At 38.3% G+C, this 16,165-nt stretch overlaps 1 protein-coding gene and 1 pseudogene across 14 annotated transcripts in view; both read left to right on the forward strand.

Moving 5' to 3' along the window:
• The window catches only part of SCMH1 (Scm polycomb group protein homolog 1), a 209,701-nt gene that overhangs the window by 167,051 nt on the left and 26,485 nt on the right, over positions 1–16,165 (forward strand). For 13 of the 14 annotated variants that reach the window (XR_009689256.1, XM_061122238.1, XM_061122245.1 and 10 more), the window contains 2 exons: positions 2,001–2,233; positions 6,101–6,227. The exons of the other annotated variant lie outside the window; for it this stretch is intronic. Coding sequence is in view for 12 of the 13 variants with exons in the window: in XM_061122238.1 (XP_060978221.1) it covers positions 2,001–2,233; positions 6,101–6,227 (360 nt within the window). In the remaining variant the exon portion in view is untranslated. The remainder of the gene's footprint in view (positions 1–2,000; positions 2,234–6,100; positions 6,228–16,165) is intronic. 14 annotated transcript variants of the gene reach the window in all.
• LOC133041512 (RWD domain-containing protein 1-like) lies at positions 11,264–12,221 on the forward strand (annotated as a pseudogene).

Raw genomic sequence — 16,165 nt, forward strand, 5'->3', positions numbered from 1 at the left:
TTAGAAGTAGACCTCATCCTTCTGGTGGAACCTTGTCTGCTGAAGTCACGAAATTATGGGAATTTTCACTCTGCCTTTTTAGAGACTCTCAGCCTAGCTTTGCAGCCCCGACATGCAGGCTCAAAACTCAGCAGATGTCCTGTGGGAAAAATAGGCCATATTCATGGAACTCCTCATCATAGCAGCCTCATCAATTTCTCTTTCCTCCAGTGGAGCTCCTCTGCACAGGCCAAGACTGACTGTTAATTCATGCCCAAATTTGGCAAATGTGCTCAGGAAAGAAAACAGTGTCAGCTACTTAAAAAACCCTCCTCATCCAGGTGTGGAATTCCAGTTCATCTAACCCTCATAATTTCTGTAACAGTGCATTGTCTTTTAAAGTAATTTGTCTGATTTTTTCTAGTTGCTGGATCAGCAGCACTACACTGTCATATCTGTTAGATACTACTTGGAAGCACGAGAAATACTGTCTTCTACCTGCCCACTGTAACTACTTTATTAACTTGTCTCCTAAGTTCTACTCTTGTCCCCTCCCCTCCCAGAGTAGCCAGAGTGTTCCCTTTTAAGTCTGCCCTGTCACTCACTTGCTCAAAACTCTCCAATGGCTTCCCTTCAGACTTAAGATAAATTTAGGTTCATTTTCAGGGTCTACAAAATCCCACACAGTCTTATTGCTACTTCTCCTCTACCTAATCTCCCACCACTCTCCCCTTTGCTCACTCACTTCCCGCTATACTGATCTTCTTTCCATTTCTCAAACACAGTAATATGTTCTCATCTCAGAATCTTTGCATTTGTTATATACCATCTACTGGATGGCTCTTCCCTCAGCTCTTCATAAGACTTTGCCTTTATTTCATTTGGGAGCTCTTTGCAAATGTCACCTTCACAAAGAGGACTTTCCTCACCTCTGTGTCTCCTTAACTTGCTTTAGTTTTAATCATGGCATTTACCTAATATTATATTGTGTATTTTTTTGCCTATTTTCTGTCTCCCCCACTAGGCGGTAAGCTCCATAAGAGTGGAAACTATGTTTTGTTCACTGTTCTACCCCAGGACTTAAAATAATGCATAGCCTGTAGTAAGTGCTTAATAACTTTGTGGAATGAATTAGATATTGCTTACCTTGAAAAATTCTCAGTTAAGGAGATGAATGATTGGAGTAAATTGAAAGTACTCTGCAGAATGTTTTAGAGCAGGTGGAGCACCGATGGAGTTGTCAGACAAGGCCTCAATAAGGTGGTGATTCTGGAGCTGAGTGTTGAAAACTGAGTATTGATTTATTCGGATCAGAAAGAATAGAGAACTCAACATATTTGAACAAACTGGTATTCAGAAAACAGTGGCGCTATGACATGGGGGTGGGTGATAGGAAATGACATCAGACATATCCGGGAAGCAAGGCAGGGGCCAAATCACAAAAGTCTTTGGATATCAGAATAAAGAATTTGGACTTTACCTTAAAGTCCAAATTTTTAAGGTAAGGAAAGATGCTATTAGATGTATATACTTGTATGTGTTTCGGTAGTCCTCACCGCAGTAATCACACTAAAACTTTAAGTAAATTGATTCAGAAAATCCCTGATTTGGTTGTCAGAACCCAGTTTCCACACGTAAGTCCTTATCCCAACTCACTGTGTAAGCTAGGGAAGGTATCATTTCCTCTTCTGAGCCTCAGGTCTTCATTCTTAGCAGACTGTAAGCTTCTAAGAGCCATTCCATCTCTGAGTCTATGGTTGTTTATATGCTTTAACTAGATTCTTTAGGAAGAAATGCGTAATATTTTTTCTACATTAGCCAGAAATAATTAAAACTTCCAATTCTGGCCAATCTAAATTCAATTCTCCTCTGAGATTTTCTAACTTTTAGGTCAGATACCAAGAGACTAGCTTCTTGGGATAAAACTATCCAAGCAGAAGTAGCAAGTCTTTTTTTCCCTCTGGCTGGGATGGGGATGCAGGTGGGAGGAGGGAGTGTTAGAATGAGTCTTTTTCTTGCAGTTGTGATTCCAAAGAATCCCTACCCTGCATCTGATGTGAACACTGAGAAGCCCAGCATCCACAGCAGCACCAAAACTGTCTTGGAGCATCAACCAGGGCAGAGGGGGCGTAAACCAGGAAAGAAGCGGGGCCGGACACCCAAGCCCCTAATTCCCCATCCCATCTCTACCCCATCCAAGTCAGCTGAGCCTTTGAAATTCCCAAAGAAGAGGGGTCCCAAACCTGGCAGTAAGGTAGGTAAAAATGTGGGTTTGCCAGCAAGGGATAAATGGTTATAAAAGGATAACTCTTCCATATCCATCCATCTTAGAAAGGAATGTGTCTGACACTATTCTCCACCTTGTGTGTTCTTTTAAGGAGAATCTCCTATATTGTCATCCCTACTTTAGCTATTTAGCTGGGAGTTTGTAATGTTAGAGATAAGATAGTATGGATAAGAAACAGATTTTTACTTTGAAAGTTACATTCATGGGAATTCTGGTCTGATATCTTCAATAGATGAAAGGCTCTGCTCCTAATTGTTACTGACCTACACAAAGTGGATGCCCAGGTATGTGAACAGAAAGAGAAAACTGACACTGTAAATGTATTTATTTTCCTGTCCCTATACCTTCTTTAAAAAAAAAAAAAGGAAATTATTGAATATTTACTAAGGATCAGGCTCTGTACTTGACCCCATTACATATCATATGATCTTTACAAAACCCTAGGAGATAAGTAGTGTTAATGTTAATAATCAAGTAAATTGAGACTTAGAGATGGGAAATGACTTCCCTACAGTCACACAGCTAATCAATGGCAAAGGCTACAGAGATGGATCTCCAGATCTTCTAGTTCTAAGATCACTGCTGCCCCATCACATATTCACTCTCTCACATTTCCCAAGGAAGGTAACACAACCTCTGGTGTTGGAAAAAACTGCTGGGTCGAGCTTCACTGAGCACTGTTACTGAAAGTACCACCTTTTAGTCATGACTAGGTCTCCATGTGTATCTTCCCTCAGAAAACCATTGATATGAAACTTCCTCAGCTGCTTCTCTAAGGCTTCCTTTGGCATCATCTTCTCCAGTCACTTCCTAAGTCTCAGAGAATTTCTCTGCAACTCCCTCCCAAACTAGACTACCTGAGTTCCAGTGTGAAAATGATACCCAGTTCTCCTTAGGCATTCCATTCCAATTTCCTAAGTTCTTCTCTAGGTTTGATTGGGTGGGTGGGTTTGTTTTGTTTCTTAGCTCCAGCTGGCCTCAGTCTTTCTAGAATATAAGCTCCTGAAGGTCAAGAACCTAGTCTCTTTTTCTCCTGCCCATGCCCTATATCTCAATCTCTTGGGAAATGTTCAATATATGCAGGATGGATGGATGGATGGATGGATAGATAGACAGACAGATGATTTTAGTGATGATTTCCAATTGAGAATATCCTTTATTTATTGGTTTTGAATTCTTGATGTCACATCCTGATCCTTCTATGTAATGCATAATACTCCCAATCTATTATCATTAACCCTTAACCCAGATCCTGATTCATTTTTGTCTCCATTACTCTCTTCTCATTCTCATGTTATGGAAGAGATGCTGAAGGCTCTAGAAATTCCAAGGCCAGGGAAGTCATGCTTTTGATGATGTGAGGACACCTTGACAGTTAGATTAAAAAGGGAGAAAACTTGTCCATGAGGTTCCAAAAACAGAAAGAACCAATAAGCAGAAACGCAAGCAAATAGGCTTTATCTCAACATAAAAGGAACAGTTAAATCTATTTCAAAATGCAAGTAGTAATCTCCCATCACTAGAGGTATTTCATCAGGTATTTCATCAAGTACCCAGGTACTGATACGGATGTTTTTAAGGAGTGGGATGTAAAAGTATTAGGTATATAGTTGGATTAAGTAACCTTTAAGATCCTTCAGAGCTAAGAACTATGATTCTATGATTGCTTCAGCTCTGCTTTCAGGAAGTCCTAAACATAGTAACCAAAGTCCTTTTTCTTTCCAGTCCTCTTAAAAGCAATAACTTTCATCTAATACTGTATTTTATGGCCTGGCATTTGACTCCCTAATTCCCCTTCCTGTTATTTTGCCTATTCCTGTAAGTGTATAGGCCTCTACTTAACCCATGACCCTTATATTCATTTTTGAAGCAAAGTGATCTTGTGATAAGAGCATAGGCTTTGAAGCCAGAGAAACTTAGGTTTATATCTCATCTCCAGTTGTTACCACTGTTTTGACTTTGAGAAAGCTTTGAGTAAGGCTAGGAGCCCCAGTTTTCTCACCAATAGAATGGATAACATATGAATAGATGTAATACATGTAAATGCACCAGTCTCAAATAATAATAATGCTTTACATCTTTCTGCTTTTTTCTCCAATATTTGGGAACCAAAACTTACCAGGTTTGTTTCTTCAGGAACCCCCATGAAATCCTACCAAGTCAGTAAAGTTGAACTAGTTCCTTTCTTTCCTGACTCATTGCTTATTTAGATTTTTACTTGTGGCAATATCAAGAACAGGAGGAAATGTCTATGTCCTCTGTGTGCTGTGAATGTTCCATAAGAGTCTGCATGACTGCTTTGACAGGCAGAGCCATCCTGTATGTGTGCCTGCCATCACTGGGCCTTCTCTCTGGTAACTCCTGGGAGGCAGTCAGGTTCATACAGCTCCCAGAGTGGACCCTACACATGACATTTAGTACAAATGAGTTCATCGTGATCATCACTGGATCTCAGTGATGGTTCTGTTTTCCTTGCTTTCAGAGAGGCTTTTTAGAAAACTGTTTCTTGGGGGAAAAAACAATCTTCTGCAATCTTCCTCCCCCAGAGATTGCCCAGAACAGCATAGAGGAGATACTAGATTTTTCTCAAATCATTTTTATTACTGCTCCCATTATTGGTATTCTATACTGTATGCTTCATTGAAAGACATTTATGACACTTATCATATGCCAAGTATCATGTCAGAATGGTAAGCAGAATCAGACCCTCAAGGAACACCAAGCTAATAGGGGACACCAGTATATAAATATATAGCAAAAATACATTGTGACAAATGCAACCATACAAAGTACAGAAATAGCACAAAAGAGACAGTAACTAGAGGAAATCTAGAAAAACTTCCTGGATAAACAGATATTTATGAGGTAAAAAAAAAAAAAAAAGGTATTCTAGGCAAAACAGATGGTTTATTATTATAAAGGCAAGGACTGGATAAAACTGCAGGTTTTCAGGGAAGTACTATAGTTAGAGGTTACTGGAATACAAGGTTTAAGATAAGAAATGGCAGGTAATACACCAAAGAGGTAGGCAGAGGAAAGTAGTTTGTGGAGTTAGGGGAAGGGATGTTTCCATTTTTTAACAGAGAAACAAACTGATGTCAAAGTAGACGTAGGTTGCAGCATTTTTTTTTCCTTTTATGCTTTTTTTGTGTCTAACTAATAAAAAACCCAGACTTCAGATAATAATACTGAATACATATAAAAGGTAGTGAATTAAGCTCTGGCTATACAGAAGCCCAGAATCTTATACCTAGATTGAGAAAATATTTACTAAGCATCTACTATTTTTGCAACTTTGAACAAGATGCTATTTGGGAGGAAAAAAAAAAATATATATATATATGTATATATATATATCATATGATATCACTTATATGTGAAATCTGGGATACAAGTGAACTTATTTACAAAATAAACACACTGATATAGAAAACAAATGTACGGCTACCAAAGGGCAAAGTGGGAGAAGAGGTCAGTTAGGAGGTTGGTATTACCAGATACACACTACTATATATAAAACAGATAAACAACAAGGTCCTACTGTATAGCACAGGGAACTGTGTTCAATATATTGTAATAACCTGTAATGGAAAAGAATCTGAAAAAGAACATATATGTGTGTTTGTATATATATCTGACTCACTTTGCCATATACCAGAAACTAATACAACATTGTAAATCAGCCATACTTGAATTAAAAAAAAAAAAGAAATAACACAGTCCCATCCACAAACATATTCCAGTTTAATGGGTGCATTGAGTGCTAAGAATAGAGGAATGAGAAGACAAGTTACCTATCATGGGTAGCAAACTTTTCCTCATCCATTTTGACAGAGGAAACCTCGGACTTTGCTGAACCCACCACCCACCTCACCAACAACCAGCACCCCTGAACCGGACACCAGCACTGTACCCCAAGATGCTGCCACCATACCCAGCTCAGCCATGCAGGCCCCCACAGGTAAGAGCAGATCACAGTATTAGCTGCAACAAGCCCCAGGCCCCAGTGTCTGTACTGTCTCTCATACTGTACCAATAATCAGTCCCCTGCTGGGGCACACGCACTTAGTCCTGTCCTACTCTTTCAACTCCATTGCCTGTAACCCACCAGTCTCCTCTGTCCATGGACTTTTTCAGGCAAAGATACTGGAGTGTGTTGCCATTTCCTCCTCTAGGGGATCTTCCCAACCCAGGGATTGAAGCCGCGTCTGCCTGCATCTCTGGTGGATTTTTACCTACCAAGCCATCAGGGTAGCCCAATTAGCCCCCTATCCATTCATACATCTAAACAGAATCTTTTAAAAAAAATTTAATTTGATGTTTGAAATAACTTCAGAGACATCTCCATTCTGTCAAAATAATCCAAGAAACTTGGGTAGATGTTCTGTGAACTTAGAGTTGGGGATCTAGGGCCTGGGGGTGGGATGGACATGAAGCCAGCACCAGGAGCTCTCTGACTCAGTTTGGAATTATACCCATCCTTTCCAGTATGGGGTGCTGCCTCCTTAGTGATCCTTTCCGGAACCCTTCCAGTATTATAATTATTCTGCCACCACTCAAATATGTATGGCACTGCTCTGATTTTTTTAGTTTTTGATTGTGGCAATTTTTGGTACTGTGAAAGTGTTTTTTTTATTTTGGAGACAAATCAGTGCATGTTTGATTCAAGGCAAAATCTGATAACCATAGTGAGTGGGTAGTCACTTGGGTTGTGCATATCTGTTCCCATTTCATAAACTATATGAAGGTAACTCTAAAAGAGCTACCCCTTTAGAATAGACGTACAGCTTCCCAGTGGGGTAACTATTGATAAAAAGAACAATGTTCATTTTTATGTATAAATTAAGATACATGTGTGAAAACATCTTCTTAGGGAAATCTAAGGAATTGGAATGATCCTCATGGAAGTTAAGGTAGTCTTTTTTTTAGGAGTTGAGTTTGTCTTCACCCTAGAATGTTAGTGCTTGAAGGGAAGCCCAGTCATTTCCTCTCCAAATAACCTTTGGAAAAGAACAGAGCCTGCTGGTAACATTTATGTTCAGCTCTGATCAGGGTACTATCACATGATTTCTCCATATGTGTCTTATGCATCTGGCCTCAACCAATTACTGGGTTTGCTTAGTCCAAAAATGTTACTAAATTAATGAACAAAGCTTAGGAGCTTAGCTCCTTGGATGAGGAAGTAAAGATAACTGAATACCTCGGTGAAGATATTAATTCCATTTTCTAACCTATGACATGCCCACTAGATTCCTGTATACCTGATTGTTTACTCCATCATTCTAAATACCAGTTAGGTGCCTGGATGCATTTTCAACAAAACCTAGATGATTCATACCAGTGGAAGCCTCATGACTGTGCCTCACTATTCAATTAAAATGATGTAACTCATCTCTTCTGGTGGTCACTAAGCTGAAATCCATCCCTTGGTCTGAATATCATAGCTAAGAAAAATGGCAACTTGACTTTGTATCCCTGTTTCTTGCTCTTGGCCGGGCTATAGCAGTTTTCACTGATCACTGTTTCACCACCTAACTGGACCTTTGCTCTTTCCGTGTGATCTTGCAGTCACTTCCTTTTCTGATCTCAGTTTCCACACCTATACAATGATACAGTTAGTCCAAGTTACCTTTATAGACCCTTCAACTGTTAACAATAAAAGCTATCATGGATTGCAAGCTGTGTGCCACGCTATATCCTTTATTACCAATCTTTCAGTTTTTTTTAACTGCACAACACTTTTTATTTTCATCAGAATTATATACATGAGAACAGTTTAAAGGAAAAATAGGCTACAGGAGTTATTACAAAAAGAAGAGGAACAGACCCCCTCTAATCCCCTGTCATTTACTTCTCACCAAAGGCAGTCACTTTTAATTTAGCTGATTCTTTTATTTGCTTTCATATATGTAAATAGAATACTTATATTGCTTTTTTTTAACTTGAGGTATTTTTGTACCAACACACTTTAACTCTTCCTTTTCTTTTTTTGGCAACCCGGGATTTAACACTTCTTAATCTCTTTGCCTGTTACCCACCCACACATACTTCCCTCTCTTAATAAGATGATATTATAATTATGATTAGATTGAAATTCAATAGTGTGTTACTGTAACTTGTTTTATGCTAGTCTCAACTGAGCCATGTAGAGTACTATGATTACTTTTCCTTTGTTGTACAAAACTTTGTTTTAGATTAAATCTTGACCTTTTTTGTTATGTGTTTATCTTGCTATGTACTTACTAGTTCAGCCTTATAGTCTCTTACTGCTGTATACATCTTTCTTCTTTATGTTCAAGCATGTTCATCTCTATTTTGTGTTATCCCAGTTTGCTCCTTTATTTTACAATGTAATCTTTATTTTACCATGTAATCTTCCCTAGATTTTTATCTTCAGTTTTGTGTGAAACCTGTTTATTCTCTTTGAAGCTTCTCTTCATCCCCATTATTCTGAAATTTCACCTAGGATGTGAGTATTTTTACTCACCATGTGGACATATAGTGTGCCCATTCCATCATTTGGTTTCTTGAAACTTTCTTAAATGCATCAATGATTTTCCCTCACTTTTTCCCTACTTACTCTTCCTTGCATATGTTCAGATGTTGAACCTCCTGAAGTCATCCATTGTATTCTTGACCCTCTTTCTTCTTATTCCTATTCTCTTTGTCTTTTTGTTCAACTTGCTTCAATCTTTCCACAACTTTATCTTCTAAACTCTTTATTGAGTTTCTTATTCCTGGCAATTTTTTTTATAAAAGTATCATTATTTCTCTAGTGGCATTTTCCAAAGGGTATTTGGTGGAAAACTAGTCCTGCAAAATGCTCTGCATAAAGGGACTTTACATACATTTAGGAATTTGGTTGCATATGTTTAGAAAATGCCTATACTCTCCTTACCCACTCTTGGTATTTGCATATGCTATGAAGAACTCTTTTGTTTTGTGGATTTTTTACTACACTATTTTTTTTTTTTTAGATTCACAGCAAATTTGAGCAGGAGGTATAGGGTGTATTTCCCATATACTCCTTACCCCCCCACACACTGTTTCACCTTCTCCATTATCAACGTCCCCCACCAGAGTAGTACATTTGTTTCAGTGATGAGCATCATTACCACCCAAGGTCCATAATTTACATTAGAGATCTTACTTGGTGTTGTACTTTGTATGGATTTTGACAAATATATAATGACATGTATGTATCCACCATTATAGAATCTTGCAAAATAATTTTACTGCTCTAAAAATCCTTTGCCTGTGCCTAGTCATTCTTACCTCCCCACTCATCTCTGACAGCCACTGACCTTTTTACTGTCTCAGTAATTTTACCTTTTCCAGAATGTCATAAAATTAAATCATTCAATATACATAGCCTTTTCAGATTGGTGTTTTCATTTAATGATATATTTAAATTTCCTCTGTGTCTTTTCATGGCTTGATAGCTCACTTATCAAGTGCAGAATAACATACCATTGTCTGGCTATACCAGCAGTTTTATAGTTTGAATTTTACATTTAGGTCTGTATCTATTTTGAGTTAATTTTTATGAAGGGTATAAAATCTATGTCTAGGTTTGCTTTTTTGCGTGTGTCTATCCAGTTGTCTCAGTACTATTGTTAAAAAAAACTTGAAAAAAACATATCTTTGTTCCATTGTACTACATCTGCTCCTTTGTCAGAGATCCGTTCGCTATATTTCTGTTGGACTATTTTTGGGCCCTGTTTCATTGATTTGTTTGTTCTTTCACCAACACCAAAGCAAAATAATGCCCAGTTGTGGATGTGACTGGTGATGGAAGTAAAGTCCGATACTGTAAAGAACATTATTGCATGGGAACCTGGAATGTTAGGTCTATGAATCAAGGTAAATTGGAAGTGGTTAAACAGGAGATGGCAAGTGTTAACATCGACATTTTAGCAATCGGCAAGCTAAAATGGACGGGAATAGGCAAATTTAATTCAGATGACTGTTACATCTAAATTTGTGGGCAAGAATCCCTTAGAAGAAATGGAGTAGCCATCATAGTCAACAAAAGAGTCCGAAATGCAGTACTTGAGTGCAGTCTCAAAAACAACAGAATGATCTGTTAGTTTCCAAGGCAAACCATTCAATAACACAGAAATCCAAGTCTGTGCCCCAACCACTAATGCTGAAGAAGCTGAAGTTGAACGGTTCTATGATGACCTACAAGACCTTCTAGAACTAACACCAAAAAAAGATGTCCTTTTCATCATAGGGGACTGGAATGCAAAAGTAGGAAGTCAAGAGATACCTGGAGTAACAGGCAAGTTTGGCCTTGGACTACAAAATGAAGCAGGGCAAAGGCTAACAAGAGTTTTGCCAAGAGAACACAATGTTTATAGCAAACACCCTCTTCCAGCAACACAAGAGAAGACTCTACACATGGACATCACAAGATGGTCAATACTGAAAATCAGATTGATTATATTCTTTGCAGCCAAAGATGAAGAAGCTCTATACAGTCAACAGAAACAAGACTGGGAGCTGACTGTGGCTCAGATCATGAACTCCTTATTGCCAAATTCAAACTTAAATTGAAGAAAGTAGGGAAAAGTAGACCATTCACTAGACCACTAAACCAAATCCCTTATGATTATACAGTGGAAGTGACAAATAGATTCAGTCTATTAGACTGAATAGATTAGATCTGATAGAGGACCTGAAGAACTGTAGATGGAGGTTCATAACATTGTACAGGAGACTGTGATCAAAACCATCCCCAAGAAAAAGAAATGCAAAAAGGCAAAATGGTTGTCTGAGGAGGGCTTATAAATAGCTGAGAAAAGAAGAGAAGCAACAGGCAAAAAAGGGAAGAAATAGCCATCCGAATGCATAGTTCCAAAGAATAGCAGGGAGAGATAAGAAAGCCTTCCTAAGTGATCAATGCAAAGAAATGGAGGAAAATAATAGAATGAGTAAGACTAGAGATCTCTTTAAGAAAATTAGGGATACCAAGGGAACATTTCATGCAAAGATGGGCACAATAAAGGACAGAAATGGTATGGACCTAACAGTAGCAGAAGATATTAAGAAGAGGTGGAAGGAATACACGGAACTATACAAAAGAGATCTTAATGACCCAGATAACCATGATGGTGTGATCACTCACCTAGAGCCAGACATCCTAGAGTGCAAAGTCAAGTGGGCCTTAGGAAACATCACTATGAACAAAACTAGTGGAGATGGGTCTGGCTGCAGCGAGGGCCGCGATGACAGATTACGGCGAGGAGCAGTGCAACGAGCTGGAGGCTCTGAAGTCCATCTACCCTGACTCCTTCACAGTATTATCAGAAAATCCACCCAGCTTCACCATTACTGTGACATCTGAGGCTGAAGAAAATGATGAAACTGTCCAGACAACCCTCATGTTTACATACAGTGAAAAATACCCATATGAAGCTCCCCTTTATGAAATATTCGCCCAGTTAAATCTAGAAGATAATGATATAGCAGACATTTTAAAATTATTAGCATTACAGGCAGAAGAAAACCTTGGTATGGTGATGATCTTCACCTTAGTGACAGCTGTGCAAGAAAAATTAAATGAAATAGTAGATCAAATAAAAACTAGAAGAGAACAAGAAAAGAAACAAGAAGAAAAAGAAGAAGAAGCCAAAAAGCAATTATTCCATGGTACTCCTGTTACAGTTGAGAATTTCTTAAATTGGAAGGCCAAGTTTGATACAGAACTCTTGGAAATTAAAAAGAAACGGATGAAGGAAGAAGAGCAAGCAGGAAAAAAATAAGTGGAAGACAACTATTTGAAACAGATCATAATCTCGACACATCTGATATCCAGTTCTTGGAAAATGCTGGAAACAACATGGAGGTAGATGAGTCTTTGTTCCGGGAAATGGATGACTTGGAGCTGGAGGACAATGAAGATGCTCCAGACTACAATCCTGCTGACCGGGAGAGTGACTTGACTGACTAATGGACTATTCCCGTCTGCAGAGAGGCTTGACTGCCACAGCATCTGTGGCTATGCTAAGAGGGTGTTGATTTTCCTTCCATTTTTCTAAGAAAAAAATAATTTTCAGGAGAATATTCTTCTGATGGCTTTCATCATTGAACTTAATAAATTGATCTTAAAAATCAAATATTAAAAAAAACTAGTGGAGATGATGGATTTCCAGCTGAGCTATTTCAAATCCCAGATGGCAATGCTGTGAAAGTGCTTCACTCAATATGCCAGCAAATATGGAAAACTCAGCAGTGGCCCCAGGACTGGAAAAGGTCAGTTTTCATTCCAATCCCAAAGAAAGGCAGTGCCAAAGAATGCTCAAGCTACAGCATAATTGCACTTATCTCACACACTAGCAAAGTAATACTCAAAATTCTCCAAGCCAGGCTTCAGCAATACGTGAACTGTGAACTTCCAAATGTTCAAGCTGGTTTTAGAAAAGGCAAAGGAACCAGTGATCAAATTTCCAACATCCGTTAGATCATCAAAAAAGCAAGAAAGTTCCAGAAAAACATCTACTTCTGCTTCATTGACTATGCCAAAGCCTTTGACTGTGTGGATCACGACAAACTGGAAAATTCTTAAAGAGATGGGAATACCAGACCACCTGACCTGCCTCCTGAGAAATCTGTATGCAGGTCAAAAAGCAACAGTTAGAACTGGACATGGAACAACAGACTGGTTCCAGATCGGGAACAGAGTCCGTGAGGGCTGTATATTGTCACCCTGCTTATTTAACTTGTATGCAGAGTACATAATACAAAATGCTGGGCTGGATGACGCACAAGCTGGAATCAAGACTGCCGGGAGAAATATCAATAACCTCAGATATGCGTATGACATCAATGTAATGGCAGAAAGCAAAGAGGAACCAAAGAATCTCTTGATGAAAGTGAAAGAGGAGAGTGAAAAAGCTGGGGTAAAACTCAACATTCAAAAAACGAAGGTCGTGGCATCTGGTTCCATCACTTCATGGCAAATAAATGGGGAAACAATGGAAAAAAGTGACAGACTTTGTTTTCTCGGGCTCCAGTATCACTGCAGATAGTGACTGCAGCCATGAAACTTTTTAAAAGACACTTGCCCCTTGGAAGAAGAGCTCTGACCAACCTAGACAGCATATTAAAAAACGGAGACATTACTTTCCTGACAAAGGTCTGTCTAGTCAAAGTTATGGTTTTTCTGGTAGTCATGTATAGATGTGTGAGTTGGACCATAAAGAAAGCTGAGTGCTGAAGTTTTGATGCTTTTGAACAGTGGTGATGGAGAAGACCCTTGAGTGTCCCGTGGGCTGCAAAGAGATCAAACCAGCCAGTCCTAAAGGAAATCAGTCCTGAATATTCATTAGAAGGATTGATGCTGAAGCTGAAGCTCCAATGCTTTGGCCACCTGATGCGAAGAACTGACTGATTGGAAAAGACCCTGATGCTGGGAAAGATTGAAGGCAGGAGGAGAAGGAGACAACAGAAGATGAGATAGTTGGATGGCATCACCGACTTAATAGACATGAATTTGAGCAAGCTCCAGGAGTTGGTACTGGACAGGGAAGCCTAGCATGCTGCAGTCCATGGGGTGGCAAAGTGTCGAATATGACTGAGAGACTGAAGTGAACTCAACTCACCAATACCATACTGTCTTGAAGTTGGGTAGTACCAGTCCTCCAACTTTGTTCTTCCCCTTCAGTATTGTGTTGGCTACTCAGGGTTTTTCCCTCTCCATATAAACTTTAGAAGCAGTTTGTTGATAGCCACAAAATAACTTGCTAGGATTTGGATTGGGATTGCCTTGAATCTATAGATCAAGTTGAGAAGAATTGGCATCTCAACAATATTGAGTCTTCCTATCCATGAACATGGGGATATCTCTCCATTTATTTAGGTTTTTTATTATTATTTTACTCATCGGAGTTTTATAGTTTTCCTCATAGAAATCTTGTACATATTGCTAGATTTATACATAAGTATTTTATTTTTGAAGGTGCTACAAGGTAAATGGTATTGTTTTTAATTTCAAATTACACTTATTCATTACTGTTTTATAAGAAAGGATTGACTTTTGTATATTTATACCCTGCAGTCTTGTTACAACTGTTTATTAGTTCTGTGAATTATTTTTGCATTCTCTCCATAGACAATCATGTCATCTACAGACAAAAAGAAGTTTCATTTCTTCCTTCCCAAACTGTGTATCTTTTATTTCCTTTTCTCATCCTATTACATTAGTTAGGACTTTTGAGTACAGGGTTAAAAACTGTGGTAAGAGGGAACATCCTTACCTTGTTCCTGAGCTTAGTGGGAAAACTTCTAGTTTTTCACTATTAAGTATGATGATGGCCGTGGGGTTTTTGTTGACCTTCTTTACGAAGTTGAAGTTCTCCTCTCTTCCTAGTTTGCTGAGAGTTTCCATCATAAATGGGTCTTTGACTTTTTGCCAACTGTTTTTTCTTCATCTGTTGATATGTGATATTTCTTCTTGAGCTTCTTGATGGGATGGATTACGTTGATTTTCAAATGAAGAGTTTGGAAATACATACGTGAGATAAACTCCATTTGATTTTAGTGTATAATTCATCTTGTATGTTGTTGAATTCAGTTTGCTCATATTTTTGTTGAGAATTTTTGCCTCTGTGTTCATGAGAGATATTGGTCTGTAATTTTCTTGTGAAGTTGTTGTCTCGTTTTGATAGTGGGGTAATGCTGGCCTCATAAATGAGCTAAGAGGTACTCTCTCTGCTTCTGTCTTCTGAAAGAGATTTTAGAGAATTGGTAGAATGTTTTTTTTTTTTAATGTTTGGTAGAATTCACCAGTAACTCCCATCTGAGCCAAGTGCTTTCTGTTTTGGAGGGTTATTAATTATTGTTTCAGTTTCAAAAAATATAGGCCTATTCAGAATGTCTTTTTCTTTTTGTGTGAGTTTTGGTAGAATGTATCTTTCACCAAATTGGTCCATTTCATCTTGATATCAAATTTGTCAGCACAGAATTAGTCATAGTACCTTTTAATGACCATGGATCTGTAGTGATCCATGTAGTGATCCATCTCTTTCAATGTCTGATATTAGTAATTTGTGTCATCTCTCTTTTCTTATTAGCATATCTAAAGGCTTATTGGTTTTATTGATATTTTCAAGGAACCAACCTTTGGTTTTGGGCTTCCCTGGTGGCTCTGACACTAAAGAATCTGCCTGCAATGCAGGAGACCTGTGTTCAATCCTTGGTTCTGAAAGATCCCCTGGAGAAGGGAATGGCTACCCACTCCAGTATTCTTGCCTGGAGAATTCCATGGACAGGGGAGCCTGGCAGGCTACAGGCCATGGGGTGACAAAGAGGTAGACACAACTAAGCAACTAACACTTTCACTTTCATTGATTCACTTTTGTTTCATTGATTTTTCTCTGTTGACTTATAATTTTCAATTCATTGATTTGTGCTCTAATTTTTACTATTTCTTTTCTTCTGCTTATTTGGATTTAGTTTTCTCTTCCTTTTCTAATTTCATAAAGTGGAAGCTTAGATTATTGACTTTAGGTCTTTGTTCTTTTATAATGTATGCATTCAGTGCTATAAATTTCCCTCTATTCACTGCTTTGGCTATATCCCACAAATTTTGATAAGTTATGTTTTCATGTTCATTTAGTTCAAAATATCTTTAAATTTCTCTTGAGACTTCTAATTTGACCCATGTGATATTTAGAAACGTGTTCTTTAAGCACCAAGTATTTAGGGATTTTTCACTTATCTTTCTGTTTCTGATTTTTTGTTTAATTCCATTGTCATCTAAGAGTATACATATTGTATAATTTATGTTTTTTAAATTTGTTAAGGTATGTTTTGGGCTTCCCTGGTAGCTCAGCTAGTAAAGAATCCCCCTGCAATTCAGAAGACTCTGGTTCGATTCCTGAGTCGGGAAGATCC

This window comes from Dama dama, chromosome 20 (assembly GCF_033118175.1).
Source record: "Dama dama isolate Ldn47 chromosome 20, ASM3311817v1, whole genome shotgun sequence".
Taxonomy (NCBI): Eukaryota; Metazoa; Chordata; class Mammalia; order Artiodactyla; family Cervidae; genus Dama; species Dama dama.